The sequence below is a fragment of the Patagioenas fasciata genome, chromosome 5 (genome assembly GCF_037038585.1).
Source record: "Patagioenas fasciata isolate bPatFas1 chromosome 5, bPatFas1.hap1, whole genome shotgun sequence".
Taxonomy (NCBI): domain Eukaryota; kingdom Metazoa; phylum Chordata; class Aves; order Columbiformes; family Columbidae; genus Patagioenas; species Patagioenas fasciata.
Genome location: NC_092524.1, coordinates 36848987 through 36869815, shown reverse-complemented (window position 1 = coordinate 36869815; position 20829 = coordinate 36848987). Strand labels below are relative to the sequence as shown.

The following is a 20829-nucleotide window of genomic DNA, read 5'->3' as shown; positions in this document are numbered from 1 at the left end:
ATTTCTTGGTTGTAAACAAACTAGGCAAGTGTACAACAGACTTGATTGTATAATATCTAATTGACACTTATCAGGGTTGGAACCATCTGTTCTAGTGCGCAGACCTCTGGACACCTGAATTAAGTGATTAACCAGTAGCAATATGGGATGGTCAGCTTTTGAATGGACTGAAACGGTAAAAGAATGCAAAATGAATAATGAATGATATGAGGCACTGGATAAGTCCTTGCCTGGAGCAGTCACAGATCCCACCTCCTTCAGTCCAGCACTGTCTTTACTCATCATGCCAGTGCATTTCTTCTTGAACTCAAGAGTTCTCCTCTCGTGTCCTCTTGCTTTGAGGGTCTGGGTTTTTTGTTGTGTTTTGTTTTTTTTTTCTTTTTTTCTTGAATGCCAGATAGCTTTTTGCTTTCCTTAGCATACTTGTGTGCTTTCTCTTTCTTCTTCTTATTGGCTACAATTTCCTGCTCCTACATTTTTGAGACTGACTGTAGCCTTCCTTCATTCTTAGCTTTTTGTTTTGACCAGCCAGTCTCACTTTTTCCATTCCTAAGATTCCATATGTAGTCTCCAATTTCAGTTTCTAGGTCTCTCATTCTTTCCCACTGCCTGTGAATTTTTTTCTTCCTAGTCTCCTAGTCACTTAGTCACTCCTAGTCATAACTTTAACCCCTTCTCCTTGGTAGGTGCCAGCAGCAAAGTTTCTCCAGCCTGCTTGGTTCTATTTTTCTCTCTTTCTTTTTTTTTTTTTTTCTTTTTAAATACCAACTTTAGCCTCTTCTGTTTATTCTTTTCCCTCTGCTCCAGCTTGTATCTTAGTATTCTGTCTGGAAATATTTTCTTTTTCTCATTTTCACTTCAACCAGCAGCCAAAGAGCAAAAGCTTATTTTTCAGCTCAGCATGATTAGCTGTGGTCTGAAGGAAACCTGCTTAGATGTTCTGTGCTTCTGCACATAACACATGTAGTATCTGATCATCACTAAGAACTGTGAAAGATTTGAAAATGCTTTGAATGGTTGTGAAGCAATGTGGTGAACTGAACTGTATTAAACTACCATGTAAAATGACATCCTCTCTGATCGTAAACATTTTTATGAAAACCATGCATCACTGGTATAATCTCTGAACATCTGCCTTCTTACTGTTTTAAATTCATTTAACAGGTTTGTTTATGACTGCTAAATATCTCGACTGAAAAATTGTAATATATTGGGACACACAACCACACTTTTCTTTAGCTTATGTTCTGCAATATGAAACAAATGATCACATATTTAATCAAATATGACTCTGAGTCAAAATTCATTGCCATAGTAGAATCTTCAAAAATACCACCTCTTTGATCATAATACCAAAAAAAAAAAAAAATTTATAAATCTAGATATAAGAAGTATGTATACTGAAATAAGCATAATTCAAGGGGTGCTACTGTAGCTAATATGTTAAAGCTGCTGGCCTTACTACATTTTTATTCCTGTATGAAATCTGCTCGTTAAAAGATCCATGTGGATATTTTGCTATCATTTAAATATTGAAAAAGAGTTAATCTTCAAAAGTTAAGTCTTGTTTCTAACCAGTTTTATTATCTGCTAAGGTATTCCACTAGAAGAAGAGGAAGAGGAAGAGGAAGATTCCTCCTTGACTGGCAAACTCCGTTCGTTAATGTACAAAATCAAAGGTCCACCAAAAGCAGAAAAAGTAGAGCCTAAGGAGGAAGAAGAGAAATCTCCTAGTAAGTTTTCTGTCTACATAAATACTTCCGTAATGCAAGAGTTCAGCGTGCACAATGTCTACGAGAGTGTATTGTCCACTAAAAGTTTATAGCAAACTGAAGGACACTGTCCATTTAAGTTTCTTCTGCCTCCTAGAGCAGTTGTCCTGCGTACTGAACATCTTAGATGCATTCTTAAACAATAAGTTAAAATGGGTAGAAGATTTTGGATCCAGGTAATTAACTCTAGGGTTGAAAATGTGCATATTCTTTTCAAAGAAATTTAAACATTTATCTAATGATTTAGACGAAGGCATTCCAAAATTAGAGAGTTTCTGTTTATATGTGGGTTTTTTACATGCAAAAACTTTCTTTACAGCATAACTCCATTTTATTTTTCTTTGCTCTCTGAGAAGCTGTATGCATCTCAGTACTAGGATATATGTAACAAAATGGTTTTACAGTTCTTTATTCCACAGACCTAGGAACAACATACATGAGAGAATGTATATTACACCTCTGAAAACAGTCCTTCCACCTAGCAAAGCTGAAGAAGCACAACAGAGAACAGAGAGTAACTGTTGAAACAATAGATTGATTTTTCTAAAGTTAATTAGTTTAATCATGTGGAAGAGTAAGCCAATAGATAGTCTTTATTCCTGTGTTTTCAGATCTTTAATGCCCTCTGGCAGTGATTCATGGAACCTCAGAATGGTTGAGGATGGAAGGGACCTCTGGAGGTCATGTGGTCCAATGCCCCTGTTCAAGCAAGGCCACCTAGAACAGGTTGCCCAGGGCTGTATCCAGATGGCTCTTGATTATTAATAACTCCAAGACTAGAGACTCCAAAATGTCCGTGGTCAACCTTTACCAGTGCTCAGTCCTCCTCAAAGTAAAAGTCTTTTCTATTGTTCAGACAGACCCACCTGTGTTTCACTTTGTGCCTGTTACCTCTTGTCCTGTCACTGAGCTCTGACAAGAGACTGGTTCTCTTTGCTTTACACCAGGGGTGTCAAACCCATTTTCACCGGGGGCCACATCAGCCTCACAGTTGCCTTCAATGGGCCAAATGTAATTTTAGGAGTAGTTACATTTACACAGTCCTGCTTTACACCCTCTCTTCAGGTATTTATATACATCAAGGAGATTGCGTCTGAGCCTTCTCTAGGCCAGACAGTCCAAGATCTCTCTTGGCTGATGCTGGGCAGATAGGTTGATGAGTTTTCTTCTTGAAAAGGCCTGATGCTACGTGTTACAAGGCACTGTGGAGGTTGGTTGCACTTGATTCATATGATGTATGTATCACTTGATAACGTATATGTCCATTTTGTATGTTGCACTAAGAGAAAGTTGTGCAAAGCTAGACGGATGTTAATCAATGAAAGATTTTACTCTTGAGTTATAGTTAGTTCTTGTAAGAAACAAAAATGTAGTTAAATCAATGTTATTCTACTCAAAAGGGGAATGATGCACAGACTTAGTGCTGTAATTAATCCTTTTTGGAATACAAAAAGATGGAAAGTTTGTCTTTTCTGTAGAAGAGTAAGTTAAAACAGCATTTATTGTTATTTATACACAAATGCTGTGTGCTTGCCGTATTTCATATGTCTTATTACTTGAAAATGCCTAATGGTATAAAACAATCAGAAAAGGAGACTACAAATTTGTTACAGCAAATTTTCTTCATATTCGTACAATCACATTCAGAAGCATTATCCAGCAAGTATTTGAACACTTACAGGGTGTTATATTTTTAGTAATTACCTTTATGCAGAGGAAATAAAATAATTTTTTTTGTGTGTCCTTTGAGACTTTGTTCCTTAGAGTGCTACTTACACCAAAACCACAGATCATTAACTTAGTAGTTATTACTTACAATAGACTTCCTACCAGCTGGTAGCTCCATTATCTTGTTGTGTGTTTTTTAAATTTTGATTGCAGAAAATTTGGTTGCAGTACAGTACATTTATGATTTATTAGCAGTCAAAAAGAGTATCAGACTATTGCTGATTATTACTGAGATCATGGCGAAGTCATCACATATTTTTTTTCCTGATCTATTCTCATCTTTTGACTGAGTTGCAAGGAGACCTGTTTGCTCAAGTGCAAGAAAGACAACAGCTTCTCTGTGTCAGTATAGGGCAAAAGAGGGTATAAAGGATTAGAAGGGAGGAAACAACAGATCATTGTCACTTGATGTCTGATTAGAAAAAGAGGCTCTAAGCAGACTCTGCTACACCTAAACTAAGATGCACAGAAGGCATAACAGCAGCCTACAAAGAACAGTACTCTTATTTCCTGAGGGTTTTAACTCTAATGCCTCTTAAAGGCTCATAAATAAAGGGTTTGTCAAATTTACTAGTGTTTCTGGCTTTCCACTTTGCAGTTCAGCTAGAAGTCCCAAAAATGAACTGCTGTGCTTAGATGTGGTCAAGGATGTGAAAGTGGCTGGGAGCGGCAACTTGCAAAGTGTATAGTTTTAGACAGTAGAAACTAGACTGCGAAGTTCTGTGTCTTTAAGAAATATTGAGATTAGAAATCAATTCTGGGAATTAATCTTATGCACTGAGAGCTATAAGCACTAAGTAGACTCTACAGTTTTGGAATACTATAATGGATAAGACTGGCTGTAATGATTCAGATCCATCCAATGCAATACCTGGTTTCAAACAGCAACCACAATGGTTATCTAGGGACAAGTAAGAGCAAAACAATCAGATATGATACTTACAACTTTAATGTTGTCCCAATCTCCAGTTGTCTTTGGCTTAGGAGATTTCCTGAGTCTAAAGAGGTTTACCTTTTTAAATCCTCATTGTATCTTTCTGACAGATATTTGTGTAGTCACCATTTGAGCAAACGTAAACTTTTAGCATCTTTGATCAGGGAGTCCTCCCTCTTAGAGATATTCAAAAACCATCTAGACACAGTCCTGGACAACTGGCTCTAGGTGGCCCTGCTTAAGCAGGAGGATTCGACCAGATGGACTCCAGAGGTGTTTTCCCACCTCAACTATTTTGTGATTCTGTGATTTCCGTGGATCTATCTGCCAGATGTTATCTCTGTTAACATTTTATTGTTCTATTTATAAATTAGGACTATATTTTCCTATCTCATTTTATTTGCAGTGACTTTATTTTTGTGAATTTCATCACCATTTTATTGCCCAGTTTCGTCCTTTTAAATTCTGCATCTTTTTTTCAGTTACTCTCGTATTTGCTATCCTTCATAACTTTGTATCATCCAACTTATTTGCATCTGTTTATCCCCTCGTCAGGTCTTTTAGGGAAGGAAGGTGCTTAACATCACAGAATACAGCACGGATACATGCAGAACTTCACGGCTGTTTCTCCCTCTTTGTGATCACTACCATTTAGTTCTACCCTCCATTTCTTATTTTTTGACCAAAAATTCATCCGTGCAAGGACATAATTGATTTCTCCAAAGCTATTTGCCATATTGCCTAAAAGTAATTACATATAGCAATATGCTACTTAAAACCTATCAGGATAAAAAAATTAAAACCTTTGAAGGTACTAAAGCTTAAGAAACACTGACACTTGTTATGGAGAAAAATTTTCAAAACTCCAGAGAGAGGCTCTAAAAACCACAGGGTTATTTTGTTGTACTTATGCATAGGAACCTCTGCATAGACAATTCAGTGTCAGGCAAACAATTTGGTTTTCGTTTGCTCATTTCATGAGAACGTGTTTCTTGTGGGATATTATGTTTGTACTAAAAATTGTGATAATCTTTTAGCTATATGTTCGTAAATATCTGATGGTTAACTCACGTGTATAAAATGGCCCTCATAATTGAGTCAGCATAGATAATATTTTTGTTTCCAAAGTGGAAAATATCTGTTTGGAGTGAATCATACAGTATTTTCCCTCATCAAACAATAAAAATCCAGAATATCATATTATTTTGAAAGTAATATTGCTTTCAATCCAACAAAAATTATATATTTCTTGCAGTACTAAGTAACAAGATTTGTAAAACAAAAAGACAAAGAATGGTGCACATTTAGTCCTTTAGCCTTGTGAGAGGGGCCATCACCTGAGCTATCGAAGACCTAACATAATTTCACAAGAGGAAAACCGAACTCCTTGAGTTTACCACTTCAGGGTGCTCTTTATCCAATGTTTATTCTCTTCCCCCATCTAGTCAGAAAGCCAGAGTAGCATTTATACTCTTTAATACTATTATAGGCTTTCTGACAGAAGTGTATTATATTTATGTAACCAGAAATCAGTGACACTCATTGAGTTGGAAAGTTACAGGAAATTATTAGGTAGTCCAGGAAAGAAGAGTTTAGTACAAGAATCAAATATAAGATTGCCTTATTGCATTGAAAGAAGAAATTGCTTTGATTGAAGACAGTTACACAGTGTTTTGGAACAAAGCTTGTTTAATGTCTTCATTGATAAAAGGCCCCTAAGAATAGGGCTGTCTTCACCAAATACAGAATCTGTCCCCAAAGAAACCTGTTCTGCTTTATATCAACAATGAACATTTGTTGGAACATGGACTGGAACATCTGTTTAGTTTTCTGGTAATTTTCCTAAACTCTGGGCTCAGAAAAATTGTTTTCAGGATCACTGAATGTGTATTGTATACAAAAGAGCTCCTTCAAGCAATATGCATGCTGTAGTTCCAAACAATGCAAATTTTTTAGGAAGTGTGTTCCCAGGTGGCAGTGACTTTCTCCAAACAGATGGGAAATACAGATTAAATTCCTCTGTTCTAAGTTAGTTGGCATCTCCTACTCCTTCGGGTGTTTGCGTCATCATATCACAGTATCACAGTATCTTTGGGATTGGAAGGGACCTCAAAAGATCATCTAGTCTAATCCCCCTGCTGGAACAGGAACACCTAGGTGAGGTCGCACAGGAACACGTCCAGGTGGGTTTTGAATGTCTCCAGGGAAGGAGACTCCACAACCTCCCTGGGCAGCCTGTTTCCAGTGCTCTGTCACCCTCACTGAGAAGAAGCTTTTTCTCAAATTTAAGTGGAACCTCTTGTGTTCCAGCTTGATCCCATTACCCCTTGTCAAATCATTGTTTGCCACTGAGAAGAGCCTGGCTCCATCCTCGTGGCACTCACCCTTTATATATTTATAAACATTAATAAGGTCACCCCTCAGTCTCCTCTTCTCCAAGCTAAAGAGACCCAGCTCTCTCAGCCTTTCCACATAAGGGAGATGCTCCACCCCCTTAATCATCTTTATTGCCCTATGCTGGACCCTCCCCAGCAGTTCCCTGTCCTTCTTGAACTGAGGGGCCCATAACTGGACACAATATTCCAGATGGGGTCTCACCAGGGTGGAGTAGAGGGGAAGGAGAACCTCTCTCGATCTACTGACCACTCCCCTTGTAATACACCTCAGGATGCCATTGACCTTCTTAGTCACAAGGGCACAGTGCTGGCTCATGGTCATCCTGTTGTCCACCAGGACCTCCAGGTCCCTTTCCCCTACACTGCTCTCTAATATGTAATTTCCCAACCTATACTGGAACTTGGGGTTGTTCCTGCCCAGATGCAGGACTCTACACTTTCCCTTGTTAAATTTCATCAGGTTATTCCCTGCCCAACTCTCCAGCCTGTCCAGGTCCCGCTGGATGGCAACACAACCTTCTGGCGTGTCAGCCACTCCTCCCAGCTTAGTGTCATCAGCAAACTTGCTGATAGTACACTCAATTCTGAAATGTTTCCAAGTAGATCATCTTTTTGAAGACAATGTAGATCCTTTGTTTGAATAACAAAATAGTTCAAGTGAATGAGCATTAAAAGCTGCTCAAGATACCCTGACTAGCCCTTGAATTGCATATTTGATTTTAAAAGGCAAAGCTATCATTCTCCTTTCTGTCAGTTTTTGAAGTTTAAAACAGATTTTTATTTCCTCCCTCACCCCAACAAAATTGTTTGGCAAGCTGATCTCACATTCATGAGTATTTCTGCTGTAACTGAAATTAACTTGTCAGCTAATAAACTGTTTACTGAAAAATTAGTTACCAATTTCTATATGCCAAACATAGGCTGATGATCATCAAAAATACATTGGGTTTTGGTATTATAAAATTCAATTTCAGTCATTCCTAATGAAATGGTGTTTGTGCTGCACTTGGTGCAGCATTCCTACTTGATGTAGGAATGAAGGATAAATTAGAAGTTTAAATATAGCATTTAACTTACAAGGATGATTCTTAGAGTCATGATCAAGTCAGAAGTTTTCACTGTGAACAATGCTCGTATTGGCTTGAACACTAAGTATATGTTTCTTTTTACCATCTCTCAAGACCATCACTCTTATCTTGAAAGAGTGAAAAATTATTTTTCCAGTTGAAAAATCCTGTGTGGTTTGTTTGTATTCTTTTGCTGGTGTACAACTGCCTCATTGTCTACTCTCATCTAATAATTCTGGCATTTATTGTTGATGCAATAGCTAGTAACATATGCATCTTATTCTTTTAGCTACACTGAAAGAACTCATATCGCAGACTATGGTGCGCTGGTCCCAGGAAGATCATATTCAAGATCCAGAATTAGTTCGGATTATGTACACCCTCCTTCGCAGGCAATATGACAGCATTGGTGAGCTCCTGCAAGCCCTGAGGAAAGCATACACCATTAGTGCTGCCTCTGTGAAGGACACCATTAACCTGCTCGCAGCACTGGGCCAGATTCGCTCACTTCTCAGCGTCAGGATGGGAAAAGAGGAGGAATTGCTAATGATTAATGGATTAGGGTATGCAATTAACATAATTTCATTTTTAAGCTTGTGTAAAGCTTTTTGTTATATTAGCAAATACCTTCATTTTAGATCCTGGATGAAAACAACTGCTGTAGTAAAATGCAGATATATAACAGAAATTTTAATTTTCACAGATAGTTCCAAGATGGCTCCAGCTGATCTCTCTAGCAGTACTGTAGTTAAGCCTAATGCTTAAAGCTTCATCAAAGTACATCAAAGCTTCATCAAAGTACATGTTTCAGCAGCTCTGGAGAAAACAGATAACTTAAATCTTTATTGGTGTCAATACTACATCTTTTCCAAACTTAAAGCTCACGTTATGTTTCATGCATGAATGAATATACTTGCTGGTGTCTTTATAATTCAAAAGATTGTGCAAGCAGTTAGGTAGAACCAGCAAAGTTTTCTTGTGATCTGAAATATTTCGAGCTGCTTACTATTTATTATGCCATCATCAGTGGCAACTTAAAGCATTTGAACACAGAAGGCTGCTTATTTTATCCTTTATAACATTAGAATTCTAAGAAATTGCCTTTATGTAACACCTGCTGATGTGAGAATATTTTTTTCTTGTATCTTTTCTATGAATTACCTCTGTTAAGCAGCAGTATTATGGTGCATGCCTGCATGTCTATTACTACTCTTACGTGAACAATTGCCAGATTGTTGGAAGGAAAAAAAAAAAAATCACAGAAAATTAATTCCTTCAGTTAAAACGGTGTGTTTAAAAACAGAGAAAATGGTAGTATGGTTACCTGAGAACTGTTGTTTTGTTTTTGTTTTGGTTTTGGTTTTTTTTTGTCATTCAAGAGCATTGAACAATTTCTCTTCTTTACAACAGTTGTGAGGAACTTCCATTATTCTTAATACTTCATGATATTGATTTTGTAAGAATTGCAAAGACTAATCTCTTCAACTGAATTGAGCAAGTCATGGTAACAACTCATTAGTTCGTATGTGACAGGATTAACTAATTTGTCTCTGATGCTGGATTTTTAAAGTTGCTGAGAATTCTAGGAGGATAAAGGGTACATTTTGTCTAAACTGAACACATGTAGCCCTCTTCCTAGAGGTGCTGTATTATGAGTCATCTTCCATTCCCAGTTTTCCGTATTTCTTTAAAGCGGGCATGCTGTCTGTTATTTGCTATTTGTTTTTAATAAGTTGACCTAAAATGTTAAAAATCCCTGGATTCCCTATTGAAAAACATGAATTGTGTTCTGCATTGTGAAACCAATACAGCAAATTCTAGAACTTATTGAGAGGATGTTGGGCAGAGTGAAAATGTTAAAATATATCTATTGAAGGGGGCTGTATGCCAGTTTACATCTTCTGACAGATTATCTAAATTTTGAAAATATTGATGAAACCTCAAATATTAAGTATATTTATTGTCTTCTACTTTGTGAACTGGGAAAATTAATTAAGGGATGTTACTGTAGGGACAAGATTAGATTTAGATTTCTTGATCTCCATTCTCTACTTAAAACATAGCAATATATTTTTTTCCACTTAGATCATCACAGAATATATTTTTTCTTTAAACAGAACAGATGGCAAGAGCAATTTAAAGATGAAGAAATGACATTTTGAAATAATTTGAAAGTTTAGATTGTTTTATAGAATTGATGAAAATTAGAGGAATGACAGCATATTGAAATATGAACCATTTTGTTGTCAGGTGTTTTTTTATTATGCTGAAATCTCAGAATTTAAAATGATGATAGTACAATGAATGCATATTTCTGAAATCTCTAATATTGCATCACTGGTTTGATTTAAAATGGTGTTTCTTAAAAACACATTGTTGCCTTTTCTTCTATTTTAGGGATATAATGAACAACAAAGTGTTTTATCAGCATCCAAACTTAATGAGAGTCCTGGGCATGCATGAGACTGTTATGGATGTGATGGTGAATGTGCTTGGAGGAGGAGATAAATCTCAGGTAATTCTACCATAATTTTATTGTGTGTTTTGCATTTTGAACCTTTCCAAAAGTATACTGGGGTGTTCCCCTCAGGGGTACTGAATATCATTGAACAGGGCCCAGTAGGCGTTGGCCAGGCCCCAGCACACTGCAGTGATTTGTATCTCTCTGGAATTGCCAGGGTGACAGCATACTTTTTTCCAAATATTTTACTACTTTTTCAGGGTTCTGAACTTGTTTAGGGGTGAAGTTCCAAAATGCTGGAGGTGCCCTCTGTCATAGGTACTTGTCCATGCTATTCCACACAACCTGCCACTCATAACTATCCAGCCTCAGGGCAGATCTCTGAATTATATTCTTCAAGAGTTGTTTAAATTTAAACAAGACCTGAAACACATTCAGGAGACATAGCAATAGGAACATGCTGGTTTGAACATCCCAAGGATATTCAAAATTCTCAAAAGCTATTGTAACTAGCCTGGAGGAGAAGGGAAGGGGAAGGAGCAAAGTGTCCCCCTTTATCTCCCCCTCCCCCAGAGACTGGCTCAGCAGTAACTAAAACATCAGTGTGCTATCAACATTATTTTCATTCTGAATTCAAAACACAGCACTGTACCAGCTACTAGAAAGAAAATGAACTCTATCCCACAGTGTCTTCTGATTCTATTAAAAATATTTTCATAGAAAATGTTAGTAAAAAATACTTTACAGACATTATGATGATATCTTTCGAAGGGAATGCAGACCTCGAAAATTATTTTGTAACCTGTTGTTGCAGCGTTTAATGTATCTTGCCATCCAAAATGTCCTATTTTATGTCTCTGTCTTTAGGAAATGCATGGGGAGAGTTAGGTACCTCAGATGGAATCCACAACCTCACCTGCTGAATTGGAATTTGCATAGGAGTAGAAATCCTATGAAGAAATAGGGTGTATTTGGAATTTGATTTATTCCAGACTCTGGTGCCTCATTTTTTCTTTAAGTGTGAAAACTTAATGATTCAGAGCCCATAATTTTCTTATGGAGTCACAGGGCCACCGTCATGTAATGAAATAGCATAGTAAGACTTATTAACAAAGATTTTTGCATACCATTAGCATGGATTGTAGATGTTGCAGTGGAGAGATGTCGCAGAAAAAAACATTGGGCACGGAACTATACAGGTGGAGAGGTGAGTTCAATGCCAGAAGTTTCCCTCATAAGAACTGCAACTTTGAAGGGAAAGTACTGCTTTTAAAATGACTAGCATCTGCTGTCTGTTGACCTTCTGCTGGCATGTTTAACTTCTAATCTGGTAGAGAAGTCTCATTTGAAAGGTTGTTGACTGTAGGTAGAACTAGGCTGTCATGTGGAAAAGGTACGTTTGTGCATGCTGCAGATCTTTCACTTAGCAAAATAAGGTATTCTTCTGGATCAAAAATGGTGGTGCCAGAAACAGCAAGAATGCCTGGGTCAGCTGTGGTCTTATATACTCATTTGAAATTCTCCGTGGGCTTGTCTAGTGAGTCGCTTATGTACAGTTCAAGTATAGTGTTGGCACTGGGCAGTAGAACAATGCTTTTCCTGCTCTCAAGCAAGTTTCTCATGGCTAGATTGTTAGTATCTTCCCTTTTCTCTTCCCAGGTTCATGGGCATTTCTTTCTGTTCAGTGCTATAGCTTCAAGAGATGGAATGAGCAACAATGCAATGTAGTCTTTTGTTCAGGGATGGGGCATTTTCCTAGGTAGTGGCACCAGATGGTTTAAACTAGATCACCAGCTTCTTGGGTTGAGTGAATGTATCATGAGGCTGTATTGAGACATGTAGTGAGAGTGTTACAGCTCACACTTCTCTGAAGGAACTGTGAGAAGGTAAAAGTTCATCAGTTTTAACTGAAGAAAATCTGTGCCAGTCTTCATTGCAGCTGTGCTGTTAATAAATGAGTCAGAAACAGATGAGAAGACATGTGGTGGAATATGGTGTGGCTGAAGATACCTCAGTACCGTAGAAGAATTTTGCTAGTACTGACTAACAAAACCCTGGAAAGGTACTTCACTGGGAAATGTATATCCCAGAAAATAGTTGGGCAAGATTTCAGCATTTCCATCACAGTTAGATTTTAGTGTGTATCTTAATGCCTAAAATAGTTATTTTAAAGACCGTGTCATTAGATCTTATAATTTTGCAATCTTTATGTCATGTTGGTTTCTGGTGTTGATGGTTCATTCCTTTTCAGAGAATCCTGAGCAACATCCTTTTTGGCTGTCAGAATTAAATTGTTTTACTTCAAAATTATTTCTTACTGATTGAAAGTTTTAAACTTCCATATTCATATGTATTCTTGTCAATAATGAGGAATTTCTAAACTGATGATTTTTTAAAGTATTGATGATACTGCCATTTTTTAAACAAACTTATGTCACACATTCTGTTAAAACCCCTGTAAATTTTGGGAATTCGAGTCTTTGTTCAGTGTTTTCATGAATGAATGAATGTTTGTCATTCATGTTTGTCTACCCTGTGTTTAGGAATATTAATCATATATAATATTTCTTGTACATAATAGCTCCTTCATGACTGAAACAGAAAAATCAGCCACATATGTTAGCAAAAATACTGTGCCAAAGTAAAAGTACAATTAACGAAGTCTCTGGAAGTTAGGAAGTGCACATGATATCTTGAGTAGATGCTACGTGTCATATAGCTTTTAATTAAATAATCATCTTTTTTGCAAGATTGTTTTCTCATTTAGTGAAAAGGTCTCGCTGCTTAGAATGAATTAGAGTTGTTTTGTAAAGAGAGCAACATCTATTAGATGTTGTCATAAGAAAATATAAGCACTATTATTTGTAGTTGAAAGCTGTGAAGCAAAGGAGGCAGTATGTTATAGGATGAAAAAAGCCCATGATATTGTGATTAAAATGCTTGGGTGTCAACTTGGATATTATAGAACATATTTAATGTATAGAATACATTCATGCTTGTGCTTAAAGGTTGCTAGTCAGATTATTTAAAAAAGAATTCTTGATGGTAATGAATTTTCCCCTAGGTTTTGTGAATATCCTTAGGACATAGATCTACAACTGAACATTGCACTTTTAAAGAAGTGCTATATTATGGTAAATTTAATAAAGCAGAAAACCCTTCAAAGAAGCATAAAAATGATTATTGATCTTGCTCTTTCAGCTTCTTTTAGTAAAATGTGAGGATGGCATAACTTGTTCATCTCAGATGTTATGACTAATTGCAACGTATGAAACATTCTTTTACAAATGCTACAGATGGAATTATTTTGTTTTCAGAGGAGAAATCCTTGCACATAATGTGCAGCAAGTAAAGTGTTGAACCTGTTTTTGTTTGGTTTCAGTTTTAAAGTATTGGATAGTTCATGCAATTTAGTGTTTTATCGGGCTATGTATTGAACAACATAGGAGTCTTGTAGAAATGTTTTATGTGAAAACTGTGGTTTTTATGTATCGCTGTGTTTGCTAGTCTGCAGATTGCTTTGATGAGAATTATCTCCCCATTTTTTCCACTTTTATGTCCCCTATAGTCCTCTGTGGAATGTTTTTTCGACAATTCAAACCTGATGGCCTAATGAATACCAAACTTAAAAGGAAAAGTGGGTCCTTTCTTAAGTTAGAAGCAAAGCAACTGTCAGCTGCTTGTCACCTTGGCAACTTCACTTTACTTTCCTTGTTAGGAGTTCAGGAAGAATTGGAACAGATTGGTGATTAACATATTTCACTGCTTTGTGAACTTTCTTCTTCAGCAGATCGTTTTTCCTAAGATGGTGGCAAGCTGTTGTAGATTCCTGTGCTACTTCTGTCGAATTAGTCGTCAAAACCAAAAGGCCATGTTTGAGCATCTTAGTTACTTACTGGAAAACAGCAGCGTTGGACTGGGTACGTCATGTAGCTTTAACGCCTAAAATCAAGACCTGGAGGAACTGTGATATCACAAGACTAGTATCTAATTTGTCTAGCAAGTTGAAGCATGTGGCCTGGATGCCTTCCTGTGTAAACCTCATCTAGGTGTTCCTGCTCCAGCGAGAGGATTGGACTAGATGATCTTTCAAAGTCCCTTCCAATCCCTAACATTCTGTGATTCTGTGAAGCCTCTCTGAAGCTTAAACCACTTTGTGGTTTCACCTCTAACTCGTATATTTTTTCCATTTTCCCTTCATCTTTATGTGTCTGTAAATTGTGTTAGAAACAGAATAGTCTAAATCTGTGGTTTTAAACACTTCGAAAAACATAGGATTAAATTAATATATTTTGAAATTTTTTCCATTCAAAATAGTTATGATTGGAAATCTAAGACTAAACTAACCCTTTATGGTGCTTGCTGGTTTCATCTAGTTTCATTTCCCTTCCCTCTAAAGTTTAGGCCAGTGATGTGAATTTCGTATTTTTCCTTTGGAACACTGAATGTGTGTTTTTTTAATGTGAGTGCATCAGATCTTGTAACATGAGGAAAATTGTCTTGGCTAGATAGAAGGTTATATTCATAAGGTATAGCAAGGCAAGGTAGAATGTGATTTCACAGTGATTTAGCTGTTCATGGTGACCATTTTGATGCCTTCATTCGCCCATACTAACACTGAAAAAAAGAAAGGAGGTAGCACTGAAGCTTTAAAGTGTCTCTTTTAGGAGAATAGATGCATATTTTTAAATCTTTGCATTGATAGGGTTGTCCAGAATTACATAGTTAATATGTTGCTCTGCTAAATAAATAGTGCAATATTCCTCTGATTTGCTATGTTATTAATACTGATTTCTTCATGTGCATTTAAAACCAGTGTGGTTGAGTATGTTTATAGACGTGGATGTCAGGTCAGATAAAAAAAAAATAAAATTCAGCATTTATTTTAACATTTTTCAGAAGAGTTAACCTTGTTCTTGATTGAAGAACAGCCATACAGTGTGCTATTAAAATATTTATGTTCTAGATTCCAGCATGATTGCTGCCCTCTACTGCATGACTGTGATTACTGCAAACTGAATTTAATGATTTTTGATGAACTTTCTTCTGCAGCATTTCCTTCAATGAGAGGTTCAACACCACTAGATGTTGCAGCAGCCTCTGTAATGGACAACAATGAGCTTGCACTCGCATTGGAAGAGCCAGATCTTGATAAGGTAAGTGGTCACTCTGACCTGTTCACCTATTTAGTAAACAGTGTACTTGTGCTAGAAGAGAAAAGGGTAAGTTAGATCATAGTAATTTTTGGATATGATCTTCTCAGAAATACTTGCTCTAGGTATGTGCTGTCTCAAGGTAAGTTTGACTGAGCAGTTTTTATCCCCAATTTTTCTTTATGCTTAGTGGAAATCACAGCAAAATAGATTTATTTCTGTCTTCTGCATCCTTTCACTATTATTATCAGGTAGAAAGGATGACAAGAAAAAAAGACGTGAAACAGGATAAAGACATATCAAGAAACCTTGTTTGGGGAGGAGCAAATTTGAGAATTAAGAGCAGAATGTGGAAAAAGGAAGCAGGTCTTTTGGCTTAAATAAATCATAGAGATTGATGGGGACAGAGGTAAGAGCTAAGAGAATTGAAGGGCACATATTTGTAGAACAGAAGTTGGAACAGGATTTTAAGGGTAATTGCGGTAGGAAGCAGAATCTGGGACTTGGGTCATTGGCAAGGAATGGTTAGGAATAAAGGGAAATGTGAGAAGAAGTAGGATGAACTAGAAATTGTGGGTAAAAGGATACAAAAAATGGCATTATATTCCTTTGTATATCCAGGAAGGAAAACAGATTAAGAGACAAACAATGGGTGCACAGTCAGAAGAGGAGAAAAGCAGGGAAAGGCAGTAATATGTGCTGGCACAGCGGTGGCGAACAGAAAGCAGAAGGCAGGGTTTAATATGCATGGAGGAGAACAGTTAAGCTCCTAAATGATAGCTTAGCACACAGAAAGCCTCTGTGCAATATGGGAGATGCTGTGGGGATGTTAGTGATAGTCATATATGCTGTGGCAGAGGAAAAGTTGGGAAATGGAAATAAATGGACTTAAGATGGGACTAGCTAGGAGGAGGCAAGAATATGAAGGAGAAGGGTGTGAGAGAGCATAGGAATGTACTAATGACATAAAGGTAGCATTGGGACCAGTGACTGTCATGTTTTTATGGAAAGTACTATAGGGCAAGTCACTTAAACTGAATTTCAGTGTTAACCATTAACCACATGTTTTCATTTACTGATTGCTTACCTTGGAATACTGGGAACCCTACAAGTGCTCAGTGTTCAAACAGTAACAGATATCAGCTGCAACATGCACAGTATTCGATGATGGAAAATCAGGCTGTATGTGTCTCAGACTGGGCTTCCCAAATTCATCAGTCATTTCAGCTGTAAGAATGGTAAAGTATTGGCTGTAGTATATTAACTTTGGTGAGTCAGTAACTTTATCTAGTGCAGTATGTGGATGTTATTCAGTAAATAAATCTATATACTGAATGACAAGAAAAATCAAATACTGTATCAGTTTGATGAATGTGGCACAGAATATACAGCATTTCTGTGTAACTGAAGTTCATACCACAAAGCCTGCATTCAAAGCAAATAACTTACACATAAACAACTTTTGAACTTTTGCCATTCAAATTTGATCACTTTTAACTGTAAATGTGTGAATGTGTGAAAGGTGGAGGGTTGCACAAGAAAAGTATTCCACAGTCTGATTACATACTGTAGTAAACTGAATAGATTAAAATTATGGGGTTTGGTGGTAGCATTATAAAAGCTGAAAAGAGATTTATTCTAACAATTTTCCTCACATTTTATACGAGCTGCATCTCTGGACTCCTACAAGAGTGTATTCACTCATATATTCTGTATGCATACCAGAAAACTGTCGAGTCCTTTTACAAATGGCATATATTTTCCACCAAGTGCACTGAGTAACTTCCTTACTGCGTACTGTAATAAGCAAATTTTTCACATCAGCCTGTTTTTCTGCTGTTGCAGCCTTTTGGAGGAAACTTGTATACTGTATCAGTGAGGTATAATTCTTCCTGAATTCATAACTAGTTTCTCTCTTAGGGCATTAGATAATGACTAAATATGATCTCGTGGATGGTGGAATTGCTGTAGGGTGTTTAAGCAGAGTAACATATATCCCTTTTCCAAATAGAAAAACTTGTCTCCCTTTTGCCACCCATTTTTGGCTGCTTTCCATTGTAAGAAATTATATTTATATCTCTTTTTACAGATTCATGAAAAGTCATTGATGTTCATTACCTATTTCAAAATATATTTAAGTACTACAATTGTGTTCATAGGTTGTCCTTTGTGTGTTTATATAAAAACAAAAATCACGTTTGTGCAGTTTTCTGCAAATTTCCTTTTAAATGATTGAGAAATCATTCTGTATGTTTCAGAAATTCAGTTTACTGTAATTAAGGAAATCTGACATCATTTCTCAAAGATTTCTCTTACTTAAAGATATTCCTCTTGATAAGAAATGCTGTGTTATCTATTTAAATATTACAACAAAATTTAATCTTTCTGGTTACCCAGACTTTTAAAACTGTTCACTGATATTTATCACTCTTCTGAAGAATGTAATTGTTTGCATAGGTGTTAAGATTGGAATGAGAGTAAATAAACTTTTGATGCAATATGTGTTTTACAATTGTGGCAAATCAGTCATATGTGAGTATTGAAGTGATTTTAAAAGTTGTTAAATAGTATCTTAACTGTTGTTTATGTACTGTAAAAAAAGATCTGAATCCCACAATATTTTATTCTACTTATCACATTCCATATTTGTTCATGTTTTTGTATTGTTCTGTCATCATATAATTAGATTACTTCAGAAATAAAGAGTGTTTGACTTTTTTCATCATCATCAAAAACAAGAACTGGAAACCAAGATGATACTATAATGCACTATGTTGTTAGTTTCTCAGGTGAAACACCTAGTATATATAAACCTTGTTTTTAAAAAAGAGACTATGTTCATTTTGGTTTGTACTTAATTGTAGAAATATATTTCTAAATGTATGAATAAATGATTGCTTTTCTATTGTAGGTTGTTACCTACCTGGCGGGTTGTGGCCTGCAGAGTTGTCCAGTATTGCTGGCGAAAGGATATCCAGACATCGGATGGAATCCAATAGAGGGTGAACGTTACCTGTCATTCTTAAGATTTGCAGTTTTTGTCAACAGTAAGTGTATTTTCTTGGCATCCAAATTCCATCAAAAGGTTTCCTTAAAGTTACTTTCTAACTATAAAAGTGTGTTAATGGGTGAAGAGAGTTGCATTTTTTTCCTTACTCCTTTTGCAATTTGCACAATTTAATAGAGTAACCTGTTAAGGTAGCGAATGATGTTAGGGATTCTTTCAGTGAGTAAACTGTGGTATTTACATATACCACATATGCTGGTTATAAATATAACCAGTGAGCACTGATTGTAGACCTTTCTTGGCCACTATACCACTGGGAGATTTAGATGTTTGTAATAAATCCATTATGCATTGCAAAAAACAGCTTCCCATTAGGTCATATTTTTACATGGTTCTAAGGGATCAGTGTTTGTAAAGCACCCTGTGTACCTTAAACCTGATTTCTTAAAAAAAGAAAAAAAATCTTCTTCTTTGATAACTATCTTCTGTGGGCAATTTCCTTTTGACATTTATGAAAGCAACATGCTAAAATCAAATTTAGATTATCTGAATGCCACTAAACAAAAAGCATTTTCCAGTTCATGTGGATATTTTTCATCAAACTAGTGATTTAGAGTAGAAATTAGATGAGATCAAAAGATTTGTCTGTTCACCACCTATCTGGTCTGCCAATATGGAAATTGTTTTAAAGGACAGCTAGGGAAAGCCAGAAAGGGAATAATTTCAGACAGTGTAATTTTTAGATTTTTGACTGTTCTATTCACATACTATTGGTCTGAAATTAGCAGATAATACCTGAAACAGAAACAATAAACATATTTACTATTCAGTTCAGTAAACATACCTGAAGTATGTTCATTAGTGGATAAGCTTGTAGCTATTGAGTGAACTGCTAAACTAGCTTGAAAAAGTGCTGTAAGAAATTAGAGCAAGTTGCCATTGAGTTAATAAAGTGTGTGTTTTTCATTGTTGCTGTTAAAAATAAATGTTGACACTGTATAGTTAGATTAAGATAACTTTTATCTTAATTGCAATTGTTTATTTAATACGAAGAGTAAACTTTGCTGGATGGACTGTTAGTCAGTAGAATGAAGTTTTAGTTTCAAATGTTTCAGCTGCTTTTTTTCTGAATAAAGCAGTTATGGAGGGCAGAATCTGTGCAAAGTCAATGGTCAGGGCATAGAATCATTTAGGTTGGAAAAGACCCTTAAGATCATAGAGTCCAACAGCTAACCTAACACTGCCAAGTCCACCACTAAACCATGTCCCTAAAAGCCCCATCTACGCATCTTTTAAATAACTCCAGGGATGGCGACTCAACCACTTCCCTGGGAAGCCTGTTCCTGTGCTTGCTAACCCTTTTGGTGAAGAAAATTTTCCTAATATCCAATCTAAATCTCCCTGTGCACAACTTGTGGCCGTTTCCTCTCATTCTGTGTTCCGTATCAAGATCATAATTGTGTTTTAAGTGGGAAAAATACAATATTAAAATGTTTAGTGTTTAGCTGCTCCTTCTAGAGCCTGTCGGTCCCAGGTATCTCACTTACCATTGCCTTCTCTCGACTGACTTCCTGGTAGGACCACTTCTGCTCTCAGCTAAACCACAATTTCTAATCCTACTTTTTTGGCGGCTGCTAAAGCTGCAAAATTCAGTTTAATATGAACTCGCTACTTGCATTTCTGTACTGCTTTAGTATTGTAGCTTGCATGTAAAATATAGATACTGATGATCCAAGCTACTGACATCACAAGTTCAGTGACTGTGAACTACTTCTTTTCCTGTAATTTGTTTTCTTACTGCATGCCGCATTAATTTTATATATTCCTACAGATTATAAACATTCTTATAAGGTAGCCACTGTGAATTTCTAAACAGTTGCATGTAACCATAAACTGAGCTTTTGACCCAATTGTTATTCCTATTATGCTTCCACATGCCATGAACTCTGCAGTCCATGAAGTTGTTAGTTACATACAAAGAGTTCATTTATATTAAGGTTCCTCTTCCTAATTACTTCTGTTCAGCAAGCATCTAGATCACAATCTGTTTGCCTGTATTGAGCTTAGTTAAACCCACTCTTTTCCCTTTTCAAATATACATACAGTTTTCCACACAAAGCTGTTATCAGTTGGGTTGTTTCAGACAAGCCATGACCTTTTAAAATTATTTGAATGTGATTTTTGTGTATAGAAAAGATTAAATGTTCTGTTTCAGGCTTTAAATAGCAAGCAGAAGATTTAATGAATCTTTAAATATGCAGTAGAAAGAATCAGGAGATTTTACTCTAGGTGTATTTAATCCAGAATACAA

General features: G+C 36.3%; 1 protein-coding gene across 11 annotated transcripts in view; it reads left to right on the top strand.

Annotated features, from left to right (window-relative positions):
• The window catches only part of RYR3 (ryanodine receptor 3), a 255759-nt gene that overhangs the window by 140774 nt on the left and 94156 nt on the right, over window positions 1-20829 (top strand). For 7 of the 11 annotated variants that reach the window (XM_065840052.2, XM_071809338.1, XM_065840050.2 and 4 more), the window contains 6 exons: window positions 1596-1733; window positions 8187-8460; window positions 10295-10412; window positions 14146-14278; window positions 15411-15514; window positions 18423-18558. In XM_065840052.2, the coding sequence (XP_065696124.1) occupies window positions 1596-1733; window positions 8187-8460; window positions 10295-10412; window positions 14146-14278; window positions 15411-15514; window positions 18423-18558 (903 nt within the window). The remainder of the gene's footprint in view (window positions 1-1595; window positions 1734-8186; window positions 8461-10294; window positions 10413-14145; window positions 14279-15410; window positions 15515-18422; window positions 18559-20829) is intronic. The other 4 variants (XM_071809340.1, XM_065840054.2, XM_065840053.2 and 1 more) reach the window with 1 other exon arrangement.